Source organism: Equus caballus, chromosome 11, assembly GCF_041296265.1.
Source record: "Equus caballus isolate H_3958 breed thoroughbred chromosome 11, TB-T2T, whole genome shotgun sequence".
Lineage (NCBI taxonomy): Eukaryota > Metazoa > Chordata > Mammalia > Perissodactyla > Equidae > Equus > Equus caballus.
This window is the reverse complement of record NC_091694.1, coordinates 43,886,749-43,910,018: the sequence shown is the minus strand read 5'-3', so window position 1 is coordinate 43,910,018 and position 23,270 is coordinate 43,886,749. Positions and strand designations below refer to the sequence as shown.

The 23,270-nt window shown below is 36.3% G+C and overlaps 1 protein-coding gene across 7 annotated transcripts in view; it reads right to left on the bottom strand.

Moving 5' to 3' along the window:
• Positions 1-23,270, bottom strand: part of EFCAB5 (EF-hand calcium binding domain 5) — a 142,576-nt gene that overhangs the window by 46,676 nt on the left and 72,630 nt on the right. For 4 of the 7 annotated variants that reach the window (XM_070227791.1, XM_070227787.1, XM_023653164.2 and 1 more), the window contains 5 exons: positions 21,064-21,219; positions 4,853-4,952; positions 2,379-3,464; positions 858-935; positions 666-758 (listed from right to left, as the gene is read on the bottom strand). In XM_070227791.1, the coding sequence (XP_070083892.1) occupies positions 666-758; positions 858-935; positions 2,379-3,464; positions 4,853-4,952; positions 21,064-21,219 (1,513 nt within the window). The remainder of the gene's footprint in view (positions 1-665; positions 759-857; positions 936-2,378; positions 3,465-4,852; positions 4,953-21,063; positions 21,220-23,270) is intronic. The other 3 variants (XM_070227792.1, XM_070227788.1, XM_023653165.2) reach the window with 1 other exon arrangement.

Sequence of the window (23,270 nt, the reverse complement as noted above, 5' to 3'; positions counted from 1 at the left end):
AATATTTTGAGGATAGAAAGTTTATTTGGCCCAGGCTTAAATGAGAAAAAAAATTGTAGATAGGAAGAAAATAGTCTTGATCTAATAGTTCTACTACTTGTCGATGAAAGGTAAAATGATAAAATAGCATTGTAGTAAAATATGAGTACTTATTGGAACAATCATCATTAAATACATGGTTTATCTGAGAGCTAAAAGCTACTCATTGTTCTTCTGTTGAGTATATCTTTGTGTATAAGTCTTCAAAAATAAGATAGATTCTCACCTGTCTCACATGTTGGAATGTGGAACTACCAGGGAGAGGAATAGCTGGAATGATTTTTATTGAATTCTAATATCTAATATCTGACTCTCTTTGTATACCTAGATCATAGCTTCAAAGCAGTTGTACAGCCACATAATGGTAAAAAAAAAATTGTATACTATTGCATATGTTTTAAAGCAGAAGAGCATTCATCAATAGCACACACCTACATGTACACTACCACCAAAAACATTCATCTTGTATGTGTTTAGATCCATCAATTCAGGGACAAAAATAATGCAAGAACCACGCTGCCATTGTGAGTTGGTTAAGTCCAATCTTTATCATGGGGTACCACAGTAAATGAAATTCATCCAATGGACTGCCATCTATCCTTCCTAGTTTTATTGTTAACATGTACCTGTGAACCTGGAGTTATCATAGATTAAGTTTGCCTGTTCCTCCTCTTCACATTTGGCATACTTCTTCTTCCAGTTACAAGTCAAAAGTTCACCTATGAAATACACATTCTATAACACAACTAACTTGACTTCACTTTCACAATGTTTTTATTCTAGAGTATAAATGAAAGGAGGATTAAATGAAGAGTCACCTGACCATGACTTTCCTTCTATTTTTTGGGACTTCGGTTCACAGGCTTTGTCTTTCTGAACTTCCTTTTGTGCAGCTTCTAAAAGGTACAAAAGAAAATGCCTATGAATTGGACATTATATATTCTATTTTACATTCTTAAGTTAATGAACGAGAGAAATGCCTTGCATATAGAACACCTTTCTTTCAGATACTTTCCCATATTTATTGTGTCATAATCAACCACAGTGATATCACTTAATAACTTTAGTTGTTGTGAGCAGCTGTGTGACAAAAGCTATTTGTTATACCCCAATTGGGCCATGCAAAATAAGGGCTACATTTCCTAGCCTCCCTCACAGCTAGCTATCACTATATTCCTAAATTCTGACCAACGAGATGTGAAGGGAAGTGATGTGATGTCTATCTTTCTCCTTTCTCCTTACCTGCCTTACCTGACTTACCATGTCAGAATACGGACATGGTAGTGAGCCATCTTGGACCATGTGGTTGGAAGAGACAAAAGATAGAAGGAACTTGAGCCACTGCTGATTTCATGGGGCCAAGCTGTCATAAGTTTTGGCTTTCATATGAGAGAGAAAGTTCTCTCTTGTTTAGACATTGTTATTTTGTTTTGTTTTTGTTTATTTTTTTTAGAGACTGTCTTTCGGATCACTGTTACACATAGCCAAAATTAAGTCCTCACTAATATAACATCCGATTGAATAGTAACTTCACTTAATTTTTTACTTGCATGCCTACTATGTGAGGACAGCCAGAAATTAGTAGCCCTGTTTTGTGGAGAAATAAACATAATGCTGAAAAAATAAAAGATTTCAAATTAGTTAATGATAGTGTAGAAACTAGAACACAGGCTACCCATCTATTAGGAGTTTTAAATAAGAATTTTCTTTGGGACTTTGGGACTTTGGAATTAATGAGCAGAACTTAAAAAAACTGTAAGCCTAACTGAGGTCTTAAGTGGTATTGAGATTGGCTCTCTAAAAGGTTAGAATTTTTCAACAAAAAGGGAATATATTGGCATAAGCAATTCAGAGGAAAAGTCTTCCACAGAATAAATATTTGAAATGCAGGGTGCTTTCTGTCTTAAATATGAATTTCAGAAACTCTTCTAGAAGATATATCTTATATATAACTGAAAAAAGCAAGATCCATTTTATAGTTGAAAAAAAGAAATTTTAAAAAGTGGATTCTAATATCAGACTACATTTAAAACAAAAGGGCTTTGAATGCCTCTTCAGAGGTCCGATGAAAATTTCTATATGCAACATTATATGATTTATTCCTTACAAATGGACTTTTGGTGCAAAAAGAATTCTAGGTAAATTGAGAATACAGACATTCTGGTTTGCATTTAATTGATTGTTCAAGGTCTAGACTCAGGCTGAATAGCAAAATATATCTGAGATTTGCATGACCTGATATGCCAGAAAAGAGCCTAATTGAAATGAGTATTTTCCGAAAAGATTTTAAAAATCCCTCTGCAAAACAGGGAGCTGATGTTGTAGAACTGCATTACTACCTGAAAGACGATCTCTTCTACTCGATGTTGGAGTTTGCTCTTGCAATTCAGAAGACATGAATAATTCCTCTTCATATGCTTGCTCCTGAGTCCTCTCTTCCTCTGGAGGGATTTCAGTGTACTCCCTAGATTTTTTACTTTCTCTTAAGATACCACCACCTCTCCCTGATTGTGAAGTTGAAGTTCTCTGTTGTTTTTCTGGAATTGTCTCTCCAGGTGGTTCTTGTTCTGCAGTTGACCTTTCGTGTGGTTCTTCTATTAGTGACTTTCTGCGTGGTCCTTGTTCTGTTACTGAATCTCTATGTGTTCCCTGTTCTGCAACTGACTCTCTGCTTGGTCCTTGTTCTGTTACTGACTCCCTGATTGATGCCTGTTCTGCAGCTGACCCTCCATGTGGTCCCTGTTCTGTTACTGAGTCTCTGCGTGATCCCTGTTCTGCAAGTGACCCTCTGTGTGGTCCTTGTTCTATTGCTGATTCTCTACGTGTTCCTCCCACAGTTGATCCTCTGTGTGGTTGCTGTTCTGTTACTGCATCTCTGCGTGCTCCTTGTCCTGTTACTGACTCTCTACGTGTTCCTTGTTCTGCAAGTGACCCTCTGTGTGGTCCTTGTTCTGTTACTGACTCTCTGCGTTGTCTTTGTGCTGCTATTGATTCTGTGTAAAGTCCTTCTTCTGCAGTTGATGCTCTTCGTGGTGGTCTTTGTTCTGTTATTAACTCTCTACTTGATCCTTGTTCTGGAGTCGATCCTCTGTGGCTTCCTTCTTCTGTTACTGATTTTTCTCCAGTTGACGCTCTGTCTTGTTTTTGTTCTTTGGTTGAAATTCCATTTGGTTCTTGTTTTGCAGTTGTCCCTCTCTCTTGTTCTGGTGAGCTTGGTAGTAGTGTTGATTTTCTGTGTTTATCACGTTTACGTTGATCTTCTGAATTGTCTAACAATTTACTTTGGGGTTTGCTAGCACGTTTTTCAGAAAGTAATGTATTCATCTCTAAAAGGACTTTGTCAAAGTCTTCATAAATGTGTTTCTGATTATCCGTGTCTGCCCAGAACTCAAGCAAGTCTATCTCTTCAAATTCAATGAATGGCCCTAATGCAGAAAACAAAACACTTACCTAAACAATTGATCTTATAATGCAGAATCAGAGCTAGTAAATTAATGCAAAAAAGCATTGAGCACAGTGATTGTAATATATGCCTACTGCTTTAAATAAATATCAGTTACCTTTCCCTGAAACACAATAAAAAGCAAAAAGGTACCCAAAGGAACATAAAAGATGTCCACTACTGTAAATTAGAAATCATTCCTTCCAAAAAGGTGTGGTTTTGGAAATGAACACATCTTCCACCTCAAATACCTTTTCAATATCTGCAATATCAAAATACAAGTCAGTGTCTATCCATGACAATCTTTACTGGGCTATGTTTTTTCCAATATTTATTTTCTCCCACTTCCCTCTTCCCTCTCTTTCTTTTTTCTGCATTCCTCAACTCTTTCCTCCACAACTTATGTGACATCTGGTTCAGAATTCCAGAGAAAGATTGGATAGCATTCACCCGAATCCCTCTGTTTAACAGTAACAGGGGCTGGCCCCACGGCATAGTGGTTAAGTTCAGCACACTCTGCTTTGGTGGCCTGGGTTTGCAGGTTCAGATTCCAGGTGCGAACATACACCACTTGTCAGCCATGCTGTGGTGGTGACCCACATATAAAGTGGAGGAATATTGACACAGATGTTAGCTGAGGGCTAACCTTCCTCAGAAAACAACAACAACAACAAAACAACGCTGGTGTCCAGAACTACAGAGAGTGGGACTCATACCACAAGACTGTCCTCCTCCCTCCCAAAATGTTTAGTATTTAAGCTATAAAATTGTGATTCTCACAGTTTTCAGGAATACTCTATGTATATCACCCACAGATTTTTAAGTATTCAAGTAATAAATTTTCACACAGAACTAAAATATTGACATTCTTTGGAAAACTCATCCATTCAAAGACTTTCCCTTTAAAAAATAAAAATAAAGCCCATAATCTTGTTTTTCTTGGTAGTAACATAAAAGAGATTTTACTGTATAGGTACAGTAAAGGTGTACAAGTAAAAATGCTTGGGAGAGGGAACATTTTTCTTGGAAATCTTAGAATTCCAAGTTTGACTCTAAAACTGGAATTATCATTACCAACTTAATTTCCAAAACTTTCAGATCGTCAGTAAAGCATCCCCTTATTTGAATGAATTTAAAATTGAGTTCTAACTGAGTTCTGACTTGACAACTTTTAGTATTGCACCATGGTGAAAAATACATCTAGTCGTGATGAAGAGTAAATTTTGTGGCGAATAAGCAACTAGATATAGCTATCATGGTCTAAGGGAGACATTATGTGAAGAGATTCCATGGGGATCAAATGACCTTGTATTATCATATCAGTGTACTGCTCACTCCGGCTTGAGCATACTACCTCTGCATGGCACTTACATTGCCTTGGGTTTCGAAGAAAACTTCTGAGCATTTTTGAAGTTTGGTCATAGAACATTTCCAGCAAGGCCAGTGTCCTCTGCCGATCCAAAAACCCTACCTAAGCAGAAAGTTTGAAATTAGTTGTTACAAGAGATTTGAGATATTTATGTAGATGGAATATGGCTTCTTGAAGCTTTTATCATCACCACCATCATTATGTAAATAAAAGCTGCAGAGTCAAAATCAGGAAAGCTATATCTTGGCTTTAGGCTTATACTCTACTTCTTGTTCTGTAACATGTCAAAATGCTTTACACTTAGTAGATGCTTAACAAATATTTGTTGTTACTGACTGAATTTCTAAATCTAATGTACAATGTTCAGTTCTTATCTAATCTGACCTGAGCATGATACTTGGAACAATTAACTGCTCCCAACTTGTTCTTTTTTTGCATCGTTTTTATTTTGAGAAAAATTTTAATTCCAGAAATATAGAGAAAATCATAAAAGTAACACTTGTGTTCCCGATAGCTAGAAATGATGATTGTTAACATTTTGTGAATGTACTTTAAAAATATATAACTGATATCATAGTACATGTGTCCTTCTTAAAATTGCTTTTATTTACTCAACATTGAGATACAATTCATGTATGTAAAGAAATATATTTTATTCCTTTTAACTGCTGTATGATATTCTATAATATGAAAACATCATAATTTTTAAAAACATTTCTCTATTTATGGGCGTTTAGATTGTTTCCAGTATTTCGATACCAAAGTAATGCTGCAATGGATATCCTTATACACAACTCCTGTGTTACACGTGCAAACATTTCCCTAGGGTAAATAGTTAGAAGCGTAATTAATGGATTGTATATTACGTGCATTTTCAACTTTAGTAGTTATTGTCAAATTGCTGCACAAAATACCTATACCAATTTACATTCTCACCAGCACCAAATGAGGATATTTCTCCATATCCATGCCAATACTTGATATTGTTAGAGTTTATAATTTTTTCCAACTCGTTGAATAAAAAATGCTAATTATTTTAATTTGCATCTCCCTGATTATTGGTGAGATTAAATATATTTTCATATGTTTATTATGTATTTGGGTTTCCTCAACTATGAATGGCTTTTTCATGTCCTTTCCCATTCTCCGATTGTGAAAAAGTTGTCTATTTCTTATTAATTTGCAAATTTTTGATAATGATCATTCTGTTATCTATATAGCAAATATCACTTCTCAGTTTATCTCTTATCTTTTAATTTAACTTTTGGTGAGGTGAGTTTAGCCATATCAATGTTTTTAATTTTTAGGTAGTCAAATGTATCAATCATTTCCTCTATGGTTTGTGCTTTTTAGGGGTATTCTTTAGGAAATATTACTTGTACGGATTACCTATACCTGCTCTATATTTGTTTCTAAAACATTTAAAATTTTGTTTTCCACATTGAGATCTCTAATCACATGGGACTTATTTTTCCTCATTAATGAGGGTAAAATCTAATTTTTTTCCCAATATGGAAAACCAATTGTCCCAATATTATTTCTTAATTAGTCCCTTCCCACTGATTTATATTGCTATCCATGTCATACACTAAATTCTTACATTCTTGTGGGTCTGATGCCAGGTTCAATATTCTATTAGTATAACTTTATTTTTAAAAATCAGGAAAATTCTCCCCAACTTATCCTTCCTTTTGTAGTGGTTATTGCTATATTTGGACCTTTATTTTTCCATATAATTTTTAAAAACTAAACCTTTTAAAAAATACAACATACATACAGAAAAGTACAAGGTAATTAGTGTATGGTTTTATGAATTATCATAGTATAAATACACACAGGAGCTGTTTCTTTTTATTTTTTAAAGATTGGCACCTGAGCTAACATCTGTTGCCAGTCTTCCTTTTTTGTTTTCCTTCTTCTTCTCCCCAAAGCCCCCCAGTACATAATTGTATATTCTAGTTGTGAGTGCCTCTGGTTGTGCTATGTGGGACACCGCCTCAGCATGGCTTGATGAGCAGTGCCATGTCCGCACCCAGGATCCGAACAGCTGAAACCCTGGGCTGCCAAAGTGGAGCGTGCGAACGTAACCACTCAGCCATGGGGCCAGCCCCAGGAGCTGTTTCTTAAAGGATAGTTAACTTTGGTAGAGGGTACAGTTTTACTCCAAAATTTGAGGGATCTACACTAGGATTCTACTATTGCAACTCGCCATAGCATTCCAATTTGCCCTGGACATTCCAAATACTGTAGGATCTTCTAGGCTTATGATAAGGCACAAGGTAAAGAAGAATTTTTGCACTGCAGCCTAGAAAGCCTATGAAGCCTCATCTTGCTCTGGGACCCACTCTGGCAGCTGATGGCTCCATTAATATGTAAGAGTAGCACATATGAATGTGGTGACCCTTGTTCCTAAAATGTAAAAAGGTCCAACAAGCATTGTGCCTCTTTCTTAGTGGTAGGTGGCACAGGGTACAGCAATTTGCCTCGTATTTGAAAGAGATATCCTGTCATGCTTCAGACTACTCGACTGCTAGAAATTTTACTAAGGTACTAAATCCTGAATTTTTATGGTTTTTATCTCCCACTTTTGACACACATGGGTCTTACAAGGCATCTAATGCTTCTTCCAGCTCATCAACTCCAATCAACGTGATGGAAATCATCAAGGCAGTGGACCTGTATGCTGATCTGTGATATGTCAATACAATCAAGGTCTCTGCGTCCTAGATTATAATAGAAAGAAAGAGAGCTGTCTTAGCACTATGAAAAGGCAGTGAAAGTATACTGCTGTTCCTGACAAGTGAAATCAAACAAATCAAACTTTGTAAATTGCTCTAGAGGACATAGTTTGACAGGCCAATAGTTGTGAATGAAGGGGCTGTGTCAATTTGGTCCAATAAAGATTCCATATCTTAAATAGCAGCTGCGAATGGAGTCACAATAATCTGCAAATATTCTTTAAGAGCTATCTACCTTCTGCATAGGCAAAATAGGAGAATAGATAAGAATGTGATAGGATTACTTCTTCTGAATCCTTCATATCATTCACGTATTTTCATATCTAATCTCTGTGGAATTACTTTGTTTTTGTTATCTGTTTTTTGCCATTCTGGCAGACAGAGCAAGTTCAGGAGTTTCTATTTGATCCTTCCTACCATAATAGCCTTCAGCCCCCAATTTGTGAGGATTCTGCTAGTTGCTGAGTACGTCTATTCCAACTATACATTCAGGAACCAGACATAAATACAGTTAAATCCACAGATTAATTTGGCCTGTGATATAAACCTTGACCAAAATGGCATTTATCACCTGACATCCATAAGCCCTAACTTTAACCAACGGTCCACTAGGGCATTTTGGGCTCCTAGAGATTAATGTTAATTTAACAGTCAGTATCTGATAATCTCTGAAAGTCTGGGATATTTCCCTTTTTCCAACGCATATTAACCCCAGTAAATGACTACAGACGCTTTGAGGAAGACTTGGAGTAAGATCTACGGTATATGCTTGCGGCAGTCTTGTAGGATTCTTCCTCAAGAGAATAGCCTCCTGTTCAATCAGCGAGTTATGGGTGTGTAAACTGGCTTAAGTCTGGCAACTGGATGAGAAGCCAAGATTCTCCATTGTGGTATCTCAACTCATGTTTCTGGCCCTGTGGTTAGAGCTTTTCTGTAGATAGCTCTAGTAATAATTTAGTAGACATTCTATCTATTTAACACCTAGGGAAACCATGATCGCCACAGAAAATCCACATGGGTCAAAACACTCAGACGGCCACTTTTATTCCTGCTGTTCACTGTGGTAATTCCAATTATGCATTCAGGAAGTAGGAAAATAACCACAGTGTGAGTCCTAGACAAATTGGGCCCATTATAATATGGCCTTTGACCTTGGGCATTTAGTCAAAATACCATTTATCTATGATACCTATGAGAACTGTGACCAGTAGACCTTGTCTCTGCAATTAAATGCCTGTGTCTCCTATCACTCTGGAATCCTATCATTTCCTTGAAATTAGAAAGCCAACTTCCATGGTAGTATTTCCCACCATTATCTCCAGCCTACAGATGACAGCTACCAAAGAGCTTTTTAGGGATGCTAGTGCTCCCCTCATTAAAGTATTCCTTAAGGCAATGTCAGCTGAGTTCTCTTTGGAGATATGGTGAACATGCATATGGGCAGGCTCCATGTGAGAAATCAACTTCAGCAACCTTGTAAGCCTTTGGATTTCTTCCTCTATAGTAGTTCAAGAAGGTTCTGGCATTTCAATCTCATTGAATGTAGGCCATATTTGAGTCAAGGTTTCAGCTGACCTACCAAACCAACTGTTGAAATAATTCCCAAATACTCAAAATATACTGCTAAGTAAATCTTTTCTAAGTATAACAATGTTGATAAATGTGGGCCAATCCAAAGTTATATCCATCCTTCTTAGTCTTAAAGTCTTATAATCAATTCCCACATATATTCCCCAGGTTTTTGCTGCTATGAATTAGCAAAAATTGATATTCTCTCTGAGTACCAACAATCACCTCTTGGTACAGATTTGACTAGTCCTTCTGGGGTCTGCTGAGATCTGACTCCAATTTTGGGTCTCAAGGCAGTGAATGTTGACAGGTGTTCCTTGAGGAAAATAGATATCCTTTTGCAAGATAATTGCCCCAAGTGAAGTTATTATAGGGTCTCTAAGGAAAGAAAAGCTAATATTCTCAAACAGGAGAGAAGAGACTGCTTCTGCTGCCAAGGGAGGCTTGGGGAGATTTGTGGCTCAAGTCTCAGCTTCCATCCAAAAACAACCATCCCAAGTCTCAGGCTCTGTCTATTTCCCAAGCAATTTGCTAATTTTACATAAGAGTCTTGGCAATTCTATAAATTCAACTTGCATTTTAATTCTGTCGCATTAAATTTTGGGGCTGATTTTTCATCCATATCTGCCCTGAAGCTACAAGAAATAGAGACTCATTTAAAGTCATCATGGAAATTTTCCGGTTTTCTGACTGCAACTTGAGCTGAGAGCTTAAAGCCATGAGCTTGTCTTTTACTTTCCATAACCTCTCCAATGCAGGGAAATGAAGGTCATCCACCAACAGCCCTTGTAGTCAGCACTATCACAATCATGGTAAAATGCAGCAGCCACTAGGTCTCTTAAAGCCTTTCCTTCAAAAGGCACTTCACCCCAAGCAACCATAAGTGATCATTCTAAAAACATTTTCATTAAGAAATAATAACTATGCTGAAATTCCTGTCCATGTTAGCTCAGAAGAGGAAAGCAGGGGCACAAGATTCTGTGGGGCAGAAGTTGTAGTTTTAAAAATGAGATCTTCGGGGGCTGGCCCCTTGGCCTAGTGGTTGCTTGGCATGCTCTGCTTCAGCAGCCCAGGTTCGGTTCCAGGGCATGGACCTACACCACTCGTCAGTGGCCATGATATGGCAGTGACCCACATACAAAATAGAGGAAGACTGGCACAGATGTTACCTCAGGGTGAAACTTCCTCAAGCAAAAAAGAGGAAGACTGGCAACAGATATTAGCCCAGGGCAAAAAAAAAAAAAAAAAGAAAAGAAAAAGAAATAATAACTATGCAATAAGGTGTGCAAATTCTAAGTTCATTGAACAAGTGAACAAATCATTTAGTTCAATAATGTTTACCATCTATACATTTTGAAAGCACCACTCAGGTAAAAATACAGAATATTTTCATCATTGCCAGAAGCTCTTCATGGTTTCTCTTAATCAATAATTCCCCCAAAGGTAGTTACTATTCTGATATTTATCACTACAGATTAGTTTGTTCTCGAAGTTTATATAAATGGAATTATATAGCATATGCGCTTTTGTGTCTTTTTTTGCTCTACATTATATCTACTAATGTTATTCGTGTTTCATTTGACTGTAATTCATTTTTTTCATTGCTACATAAATATTCCACTGTGTGAATATATAAAACTTTATTTAATCATTCTATTCTTGATAGACGTTTGTATTGTTTTTAGTTTTTGACTATTATAAATAATGCTGCTGTGAACATTCTTGTTTTTTGTCAACTTTAATGAAGCAAAATTATTATTAATATCTTCTTTTAGATTTGTTAATAGTTGCTTTATGAACTTTGGTACTCCTGTGTTGGGTGCATAGATATTTATAAGCATTATTTCTTCTTGACGGAGTGTCCCTTTGATCATTATATACTGCCCCTCTTTGTCTCTCTTTATCTGTCTTATCTTGAAGTCTACTTTGTCTGATATGAGCATTGTGACACTTGCTTTCTTTTGTTTGCCATTAGCTTAGAGTATCATCTTCCATCCCTTCACTCTGAGTCTGTGTTTGTCATCGGAGCTGAGATGTGTTTCCTGGAGGCAGCAAATTGTTGGGTCTTGTTCTTTAATCCATCTCACCACTCTGTGTCTTTTTATTGGAGCATTCAATCCATTTACGTTTAGGGTGATTATTGATGTATTAGGGCTTAATGTTGTCATTTTATCACTCATTTTCCGGTTTTCCTGCATTTCCTTTGTTTCTTGTTCTGTGTGTTTTGGTCTACCCATTGAATCATGTAGTTTTTTATGATGTGTTTCTTTGTTTTTTCCTTATTTATTTTTTGTATCTCTGTTCTGCTTTTTTGTTTAGTGGTTACCCTGAGGTTTGTATTTTGAATCTCGTGTATAAGATAGTCCATTTTCTGATGGCCTCTTATTTACTCAGTCTAAACCAATTCAGTCCCTTTCCTCCTCCCCTCCTAAGTTTTTTTCTCATATCTTATTCCAACTTGTGTTGTGAGTTTGTGGTTAAAGTGACAAGACTGTATTTGTATCTGGTGTTTTCCTTCCCTTTAGCCTAACGCTATAGCTGAATATTTGATATCCTATTCTGATTCTGTCTACCTATTTATCTCCTTACTCTGTGTTTTGTGACCCCTTTCTCCCTTTTTTTTCTTTTTTCAGGTATGAGGGCCTTCTTGAGGATTTCTTGTGTGAGGAGGTGTCTCATGGCTATGAAGTTCCTTAGCTTTTGTTTGTCTGGGAAAGATTTAATTTCTCCCTCATATCTGAAGGATATTTTTGCTGAATAGAGTATTCTTGGCTCAAGATTCTTGTCTTTTAAAGATTTTAATATGTCGTTCCATTCTTCTAGCTTGTAAGGTTTCCACAGAGAGATCCACTGAAAGCCTGATAGGGGTTCCTTTGTAGGTTATTTTCTTCTGCCTTGCTGCCCTTCATATTCTTTCTTTGTCATTCATTTTTGCCAGTTTTACTACTATATGCCTTGCAGTAGGTCTTTTTACATTGAAAAATCTAGGAGATCTGGAAGTCTATTCCATACATATTTCCCTCTCTTTCCCTAGATTTGGGAAGTTCTCTGCTATTATTTCTTTGAACACTCTTTCTGCTCCATTCTCCTTCTCTTCACTTTCTTGAATACCTATAATTCTTATGTTGCATTTCCTAATTGAGTCGGATATTTCTCGGAGACTTTCTTCATTTCTTTTTAGTCTTAGTTCTCTCTCCTCTGTCTGGAGCATTTCAACATGTCTATCTTTGATGATGCTGATATGCTTCTCTGTGATGTCCACTTGAGTGTTCAGGGAATCGGTATTTTGTTTTCTCTCTTCCATTGTGTCTTTCATCTTTAATATTTCTGATTGATTCTTCTTTATAGTTTCAATCTCTTTTGTGAAGTAGCTCCTGAACTCATTGAATTGTTTTTCTATATTCTCTTTCACCTCATTGAGTTTTTTGATGATAGCTATTTTGAATTCATTGTCATTTAGCTTACATATTTCTGCGTCCTCAGGACTGAATTCTGGGTGCTTGTTGTTTTCTGTTCTGGAGATTTGATGTAGTGTCTGATGTTGGAAGATCTGATCTTTCTCATTCTGATATTATTTGGTTGCAGTCACTTCCTATCGCCACTGGGTAGGGGTCGAGAGCCACACAGTCTGAGCCCTCTGCTTTCAGCCAATATCCCAGGTAGTGGAGCAGCATGAGGTGGGTGGGGGGAGGGGCGCTTTCTCCTGTGTGATTCCAGGCTTTCTCAATCAGCTCTCACTATGTGGTCTCCTGGGGTGTTGGCTTGATGAGGTCACCCCCCGAGAAACCTTTCCTCCCGTTAGAGGGCTTCCCTCTGTGCTGCAAGGGCCCTAGGGAGTCCTTGGAGATCCCTGAACGAGCATCCCCTCCCCTGCTCCTTTCCTCACAGATCTTCCTGTGGCTGCGTTCACAGTCTTTAGGGGAGGGAGCAAAGTTTTCTCTTACCCTGTTCCAGCTCCTCCAAGGGGAAGCTCCAGCCTCTCTGCTGTGTGTCTCTCCAAGGTTTTTGTATTATGTTAGGGTGTCCTCTGTTGGAGTATGGATGTCCCTTTTTGTTGTATATTGGAAGAGAGAGAGTCCCGGGCAAGTTCACTCCGCCATAATGCTGACATCACTCCCAATGAAGCAAAATTTATATCCAATAAAATGCACCAATTTTAAGTGTACAGTCCAATACTTTTTGACAATGTATACACCCAGGTAACCACCTCCACAATGAAGATATAGAACATTTTCATTAAACCGAAAAGTTCCCTGTGTCCCTTTGCAAGCAGTCCCCTCTACTCATAGCCCAGGAAAACTACCAATGTGCTTTCTATTGCTCTAGACTAGTTTTCCCTTTTCTAGATTTTCATGTAAGTGAAACCATGTAGTATGTATTCTTTTATGTCTTCCTTCTTTCACTTAGCATATTTTTGAGATTCATCAGTGTTATTGTGTGCATTAGTAGTTCATTCTCTTTTATTCCTGAGAAGTATTCCACTGTATGCATATACTGTAATGTGTTTATCCACAAGTTGATGGATATTTGGGTGTTTTCAGTTTGAGCTGTTATAAATGAGGCTGCTAAGAATATTCATCTACAAGTCTTTGAGTATACATATGTTTCAATTTCTCTAATTTCATTTCATTTGTCCTAGGTAAACATCTAGGAGTGGAATTTCTTGTTGCTTGGTCATTTGGTAAGTGCATGTCTAACTTTTTAAGAAATTGCCGAACTGTTTTCCAAAGTGGTTGTTCCATTCCTAACAGCAATGTATGAGAATTCTAATTGCTCCATATCTTTACCAACACTTATATTATCAGTCTTTTTAATTTTAGCTATTTTAGTGGGTGTAATTTTTATCTCATTGTGGTTTTAATTTGCATTTCTCTGATGACTAATGACATTGAACATATTTCCATGTGCTTATTGGACATAGATATATCTTTTTCCTGACATGTCCATGGCACTTTTAATTTGACTGTTTAAGCTGTAGGAATCTTTTATATGTTCTGGATACAAGTCTTTTGTCATTAAATGTTTTGCAAATACTTTCTCCCAGTCTATAGTTGTCCTTTCATTTTCTTAATAATGTCTTTCAAAGAATAGAATTTTTTAATTTGGTGAAGTCCATTTTATCAAATTTCCTGTTAAGGTTCTTGTTTTCTTCTGGAATTCTGTGGTTTTACTTTATACATTTAGGTCTAAAGTCCATTTTCAGCTTATTTTTATGTGTGGTGTGAGGCAATTTTTCCCCACACAGCTGGTAGTCAGTTTTTCCAGCACCATGTGTTGAAAAGACTAGCCTAGGCACCTCCATTGAAAATCAATTGACCATGTACATGTGGTTATATGTCTGACTCAACTCGGTTCCCTTGATCTATTTGTCTATCCTTACACCAATACTATGCTGTCTTGACTTCTGTAAATATTTATTAAATCCTTAAATCAGATAGTGTAAATCCTCCAACTTTGTTCTTTTTCAAAGTTATTTTGGCTGTTATGCATCCTTTAAAATTCCATATAAATTTTAAAAGTAGTCTTGTCAATTTCTATAAATAAGCTCACTGATATTTGGATTGGAATTGTGTTGAATTTGTAAGTCAATTTGGGAATTAACTAACAATATTGAGTCTTTTTTTTTTTTTAAAGATTTTATTTTTTCCTTTTTCTCCCCAAAGCCCCCCAGTACATAGTTGTGTATTCTTCGTTGCGGGTTCCTCTAGTTGTGGCATGTGGGACGCTGCCTCAGCGTGGTCTGACGAGCAGTGCCATGTCCGCGCCCAGGATTCGAACCGACAAAACACTGGGCCGCCTGCAGCGGAGCGCGTGAACTTAACCACTCGGCCACGGGGCCAGCCCCACAATATTGAGTCTTTTGACTCATGAATATGGTCTTTGAGAAAAATGAGAAATGGCTTCTCCATTTATCTAGGTTTTTTACCTCTCTCAGCAATGTTTAATAGTTTTCAGTCTAAAGGTATTCCACATACTTTGTTCAGTTTATATCTAAGTATTTCACATGTGTGATGTTAATGTAAATGGCATTTTAAAATTTCATCTTCCAATTGTTCACTGCTAGTATATAGAAATATAATTGATCTTTGTGTATTGACCTTACATCCTGAAGCCTTAACTAAATTCATGTATATGTCCTAGTAAATTCAACTTTTTTAATAGATTCCTTTGGATTTTCTGTGAATAAAGAAAGTTTCCTTTTTCCCCCCATGCTTTATTTCACTGGCTAGTACCTCTAGTACAATGTTAAATAAAAATGGTGAGAGTGGACATCTTTGCCTTGTCCCTGATATAAGGAGGAAATCATTAAATTTTCCACTATTAAGTATAACTGTGGGTTTTTCATAGACGCTCTTAATCAGGTTAAAGAAAATTGATTTCCAGTTTGCTGAGAGGTTTTTTAAAAAAGTCATTAATGGGTGTTGAATTTTATCAGATGATCATACAGTTTTTCTTTTTTAGTTTCTTAATGTGGTGAATGCTTTGATTGAATTTTGAATATTAAACAACCTTTCATCCCTGGATTGAGCTCCACTTGATCCTGATTTATTACCTTTTTTTATATATTGCTGACCTAATTTGCTAAAATTAACTTAAAGATTTTTGTGTCTTGTTCATAGGGGATATTAGTCTATAGGTTTTTTTTCTTGAACTATCTTTGTCTGGTTTTGATATCAGAATAATGCTAGTCGCATAAAATCAGTTGGGAAGTGTTCCCTCTTCTATTTTCTGAAAGACTTTCTGTAGGTTTGGAATTATTTCTTCCTTAAATTTTTGATAGAATTCATCAGTGAGATCATCTGGGCCTAGAATTTTGTTTGTGGAAAGATTTTTAATGGCATTCATTAATTTCTTTATGCATATAAGGGCATCCAGGTTTTCTATTTCCTCTTGAGTCAGACTTGGTAATTTTTCAGGAGATTTGTCCATTTAATCTAAGTTGCAAATTGATTGGTATAAAGTTGTTCACAATGTTCCCTCATTGTCTTTTTAATGTTTGCAGGCTCTGTAATGATGTCCTCTCCTTCTTTCCTGATGTCAGTAATTTGTGTCTTCTCTTTTTTTCTTTGATCAGACTACCTAGAGGTTTATTAATCTTTTCAAAGAAACAGCTTATGTTTTTATTGATTTTCACTGTTGTATTTTGTTTTCTATTTCATTGATTTCTGCCCATTTCTTTATAATTTCCTTCTTTCTACTTACTTTTCATTTATTTGGTTTTGCTTTTCTTTTTCCAGCTTTTTGAGATGAGAGTTGAGATTATTGATTTTAGACCTCTATTTTCTTATATAAGCACTCATAGCTATAAATTTCTCTTTAAGCACCACTTTAGCTTCATTCCTCCAATTTTAATATGTTGTATTTTAATTATCACTCAGTTTAAGATATTTCTTAATTTATCCTGTGATTTTTTTTTGTCCCATTGGTTATTTGGAAGTGTGTTATTTAATTTCTAAATATTTGAGGATTTTCCAACTATCTTTCTGTTATTGATTTCTAATTCATTTCTGCTGTAGTCAAAGAACATATAGTATGATTTCAATTCTTTTGAATTTATTAGACCTGTTTCATGGTATAGCATATGATCATCTTGGTGAATGTTTCAAGTGCAATTGAAAAGTGTGTTTTCTGCAGTTGTTGGGTGGAACGTTCTACAACACTCCTGGTAAAGTTGGTTGACAGTGTTTTTCAAGTGTTTTATATCCTCACTGATTTTATGTCTACTTGTTCTATCAATTGCTGAGAGAGTAGTGTTTAATTCTCCAACTATAATTGCAGTTCAGTCATTTTTTGCTTCATGTATTTTGAAGCTCTGCTGTAGGTGCACACACACTTAGAATTATTATGTCTTCTTACCAAATTGACCCCTTTATCAATATATCCCTCTTAATTCTTGGTAACATTCCTTGTTCTGAAGGCTCTTTTTAAAGGCTTCTTTGTCTGATCTTAATATAGCCACTCCCACTTCCTCATAGTATTTCCACAATATATCTTTTTTCATAATTTTATTTTTACTTTTAAACTATTTGTGTCTTTATATTGGTTCTTACATTTTTATCCAGCCTGACAATCTCTATCTTTTTAATGGAGTGTTTAGACTATATTCATTTAATGTAAATCATAATCATCATTATGGTCGGCTTTAAATATACCATCTTGCTACTTGTTTATTGTTCTCACTTATTGTTATTTTTTTGCTTCTTTTCCTGCCTTCTTTTGATGATATTTTAATATTCCAGTTTATCTCCACAATTGGCTTAATAGCTATACCTCTTTTTTTTCTAGTAATTGCTCTAGGATTTAACATTATGCATCTTTAACTTACCACAGTCTACCTTCAAATAATACTATATACTTCATGCCTAATGTAGGAAACTTACTTCTGTTTTCTCCCACTGATCATTTTTGCTATTGTCGTCACACATTTTACTTTTACAAGTTATAAACTTCAAAATATATTTTTATTAGTTTTGTTTCAAAAAGTAAATTATCATTGAAATAATTTTTAAATGAGAAGTCTTTTATAACTGCCCACATATTTTCTTTCTTTTTCTCTCTGCTTCAGCTTAGATAGTTTCTATTTCTATATCTTCATGTTTACTAATCTTTTCTTCTGCATTGTCTAATCTGATGCTAATCCCATGTAGTAGTTTTAATTTCACATATTGTTTCTTTTTCATGTTTAGAAGTTCCATTTGGGACATTGGCTGAAACATGAACCTAGTGGATGGCACTGTGGACTCCAGATCCTGATTAACACTTAGAAGATCATTGCTCTTCACTCAACAAAACAAGGCCCCTGATGTATTTTTTTTTTCATAGAATCCTCTGACTAAGATCTACTATTCATTTTTTGTGCTATAAATCTAGTTCTAAAAACTTCAATTGAATAAATATCTCAGAGAAGCCTTTCTGCCTTCAGAAGTCTTTAAGGACCACTCTGAACAGTGGATTTTGAGCCTCATTCCAGTTAACCACAAGTTTTGTTATGATTGTTTCTCTAAGCTCACGTAGCTATAGGTATACAAACATGTGTACCTATTTATATGTACCTACATGAGTTTTGTCGTTGTTTTCTTTACAAAAGTGGGATTATATTATACACATTTCTCCATATTTTACTTATTTCACTCAATAATAATGTTTAAAAATTCCTCTAAGTCAACTGGTATAGATCTATGCAATTTGTATAAAAGTTGCATGATATTGCAAGATGTAGATGTACCATAATTTTTAAAACATCTCCCTACAAATAAGCATTCCATTACTCTCTCTCTGTCTCTCTCTTTTCTTTTTATGTATAAAGAATGCCACAGGAATCATCCTTGTACATGTATGTTCTATTTTCTGGTGATTTATTTCTTTGGGATAAAAATTTCAGGAATGAGATCATGTGGTTGAAGGATGTATGTATTTTTTATTTCAATAGATACATCCATATTGTTTTACAAAGATACTGTAACTATTAAATTTTCACCAGGAATGTTTGAGAAAATACTTTCCCTCTATCCCTACCAGCAATAGGTATTATCATTAACAAATGTTTTTGCACATCTGTTGAGTATATAGTGATTCCATGAATTGTGTATTCATATCTTTTGCCCATTTTTCTTTGGGGCTTATAAAATATCCCACCATCAAAGAAAGGGGAATTTAGTGCAGTGCCAACCATAGCAGTTGTTGACTGTGACCATATGGAGTTCATCCCACTGAGTCATTTGGAAGTTTTGTTTTGGTGTTTGCTGTTCACTACCATGGTTCTCTTTGTCCCAACCCCAGGTACCTTCCTGGGGGCACTCCCAGAACTTTAACTGCCATATTCTCTGTATACCCACTCTGCTTCACCCACATGTATTTAGGAACACCCCTCACCTTTCCTCTAGCCACAGGAATGGAACTACCCTCAGGCCTATCTCACTAGAGCCCTCCTTATGTAGCAGCTACCCTTCCTCTTTAGTGCCATGTTGGATTCAGGACTTCTCTATGAAGCTTGCAGTCTCTGAGCTACACCCAAGAAATGAAGCATAAGCCCCGATGCTCTTAATTTCTTTCAACCTACTTGGAATTTCTGAGAGTGTCTATAATGTTGCCTTCAACCTCCAACTCTGATTGGGGCCCAGGAGTTGGGAACCAGATACTAATTCTTAGGGACCCAGACAACCTCTAAGCCCTAGTCACATCCCCTCCAATCTTCTTCTCCCATCAGCTGGTCATAATTCCCCAGTAATAGAAAAAGTGCTTTGATGTCATATTTTGCATTCTTCCTTGCTCTGATTCTCCATTCTTTCTCAAGAGCCCAGAATTTTCAATTGAAGCTATAGGCTTTTGAACTCTTGTCTCAGCTACTGGTTAAAAATTTTCAGAAACTCAATTAACTTCTTTATTCTAGGCTGCATCTATCTAGACTGCATCTATCTAGACTGCACAGAAGGTAGACTGCATCTACCCTCCCTCCAAAATTAGCACATAACTACTGTTTAAATGCTGGGAAGAAAAACAAAAAGTACAAGAAAACCTCAGTTAATTCCTCTAAATATTACCCCACTATGTTTGTTATTGCACATGAGTTGGTATGAAATTAGCGAACAGAGAATAGTTATTCTCCAGGCATTTACCAGGGGGTAAAATCTTGACCCCTAGGTCACCCAATATTTATTATAAGCTTTGTTAAAAGAAGCAATATTCAAGGAAGATTGCCTGAAAGACCCATAGACAATTCAGATTTTGTAAAATATATTCCTGACTTAAGCCAAATTAGCAGGGATCTAAGAACCCAGTCTGCAATACATTGGCTCCTTTAAGAATTGCATTTTCTGAACTGCAGTCATGGGCACTATCATTTGCCTACACTTAAGGTGGTTATAGGAAACTGCCTTAAGAAAGTCGTTTCGTTTATTATAAGAGCACCATAAAGGATGTTCATTTCACCATATAGGGCGCCTTTAATGAACACTTCCAGAAGAAACTCCTGACTATACTTTGAACCCCAAATTTCTGTACTTCTTCCACCAGTTTGTATTTATCTCATAAACATTGTTGATAGAGTGTTTGGTCATATTTCGCTTTTCACATTCACTGCTAGGAAGCTTGGAGTCAAACTTGTAGATGACTCAGAACAAATATTTATGTTATTATGATATGCATTTTGGGCTTTGTTCCCAGCTTTATTTAGTACCCTCTCTCTTAGTTTTTTCTTCTTTCACCCTACTTTAAATTTATGTTCCTCTTGCACTTTATCTATTCTTGTAAGCTTCCTTAAACTTTTCTGGAACATGGGGATACAAACAAATAAATATAAAGTTCATAAACAAGTATATTTTAGTAAAGTTTACATCTATTTTTTTCAAATCCATTTGATATCCTGGCACATTAGTGTCCTCCCAAATACCATTCTTAGGAATACTTCTTGGTACAAACTTTTCTTGCTTTTAAGAGGCAGCATAATAAAACGTGGCAGGCTTTTTATTCCCAGCAGCTCTTTTCTAGACAAAGCCACCAGCAAAGAGAGTAAACAAAAACAATATTAAGCAACCCATTTTTAAGAATGGGAAAGAGATTTGGAGACAAGTTACATCGTGAAATGCAGTGCCACGCCAGGTACGTTCTGTAGGCTGCTACCAGTCTGTGATGAGAAAGGTACAGAAGTTGAGAATAGCATCTAGAAAATGTTACAGCAATTTGAGAAAGTAATAAATCAGTAATAAAGATAATGTCAGATTTTAATCTGATAATAAAAAAATGTGGATTGTATTCCGAAAGTCCTTTTTTCCCCTAGTAATCCATTTTCATTGAGTATCAGTCTACAACAGAGAAATTTAAAACATCGCCATCAAGAACAACAACATATAAACTGGTCCTTCACAACAAATAGTTGAAGAAGCACTGCTTTAAGGGTCTTACCCTACCTTTCCATGGTCACAATGCAGGAAGAGCTCAACAAACATCTGCCTCTGCATGTTAGTTTTTATGATCTCCCGGAATTCATCTGCACAGTGGCAAAGGTGCTTAAGGAGTTCCTCAAACATTTCACTTTTAAAGTCTGCAATGTATGAAGAGATATACTGCAGAGAAAAAGAGGATAAATGATTGATTTAAAACCATGCTCTTGGATTTTCCCAAAGATTCAGTCATGTGCACGAAATTATTGGCTGCAATTTTTTTTCCATATCATCTGCTTGTCGCTTAGATACAGCACTTTCATGTTAGTGCTGTTCTATAGGCCGTGCTGCAGAAAGAGATGATCAATACAGTCCCCAACACCATGTACCAGTGAGACTAGATACTTTGGGAGCAATTTCCCTCTAGATCACATCAGTATTATATAGGGCAGACTTTTTACCTCACAGTATGAAGCAGCAGCAGTCATAAAATGTTGCCTGTAAATTAATAGTTCTAAAAATTAAATGCAGTTTTTCTTTTGACGTATGGCCCATAAAACCACGTGTTTTCCAAGATTGGCTACGTTTACCTATTGGAGAGTAAGGGATGGGGATTGTGGGTGGGTTTTTTGTCTTCTGATATTGCAATAAGGTATCCTTTGTCTATGATTTATTTTTCTTTTCAAAGTGTAGAGTCTGAAAACATCTACACTCTTGGGTCATTTCTCTTGATCCCTGTTGAATAGATTCCCAGAAGTGGGTTTTCTAGCTTAGAAGGTAAATGCACCTATATTTTTGGTAGGTTCTGACATCAGGCATGTACCCTTTTGTGCTCCCAACACTAATGTATGAGTGGCTATTTCTCCTCAGCCTCACCACCAGTGTGTATTGCCTTCTAGGTTTTGCTGATTTGATAGGTCAAGAACAATACATTCTTGATATACACCTGACTATAATATCTTGTGATAGAGAGAAATGGATCATGCACTGGAAGAGTTTCTCAGTGGACTCTTCTTGAAGCATTAGCATCATTCACAAGTCAATGATTTTCTCCTCTGCCGCAAGCATAATGATAGCCAAATTTGTACCGGTAGTGAAATTTGTACTGAATGACCCTACTTCTGTAGTCATAAATGATTGGACCAGAGGAAGATACTTAACCTAAACAAAGCTGTTCAGAGTCTCTCCGTTGGGAACTGGGAATAAAGACTTGGGAATGGCCAGTTGGCCTCTGAGAGGTGCCAGACCTGGGAAAGTAAACTTAAGAGCTGTTGGGTGGCAAGATTCCTCATGTGAACTGAGGATGCAGAGAAAGTCTGTACATAGAGACAGATGAACCAGGAAGCAGAGAGAAAAGAGTCTTGAAACAGAAAAGAGTCCCCGTTCTAGTCTCTTCCTGAAGCCAGATTATATTCCTTCCCTTGGATTTGGCACATTTTATTTTCAGCTGTGATAGCTCAGGTTGGTTTCTGTTTCTTGCAACTAAAGAATAGTAACTAACACACCTTGTTTAAAATGGAAGATTTTGTTGGCATATTTCATTGACATAATTTTCAAAATGAAGTATACAGTCAATATTTTACTTCCTCATTTATATCATCTAGGCTAATTTAGAATGTACTATGTAAGAGATACATTAGGCTTGAATTCATGCTAATGACTCATAAACCATTATTCAACTGGCTTAGAGATAAAAAGAGGAAAATTTAAAGCAGAGCAAAAGAGCTTTTCTAAATATTTAGTTTCCTTAGCTACCTAAACCACCTAACTGTCATTATTCTTAACGAATCAATGAGCACCGTTAAGTTCTTATCTGTTACCTTGGGAAGCAGAATAGTATAACGGTTAAGAACTCACATTTTGGAGCCTGTCTGGGTTCAAATCCCAGTTCCCATATTTACTAGCCAAGTAACCTTGGGTGAGTCACTGAACTTCCCAGTTTCTTCATTTGTGAAATGTATATTGCAGTAGCTATCTCATTGGGTCATGAAGAGAATCCTGTGTACAGAGTATAGGTATTTCATCACATCTATATTCAGAAGGAAAAACCCAATGAGATTAGTGGTTCTCAAAGTATGATACCTTGACCACATCACCCGAGAGATTGTTAGAAGCTCTGAGAGCATCACCTTAGAGCTTGTTAGAAATGCAAATTTGGGGGCCCTACTCTAGACCTACTGAAACAGAAACTCTGAGGGTGGGACCCAGAATCTATGTTTTAAAAAGTCCTCTGG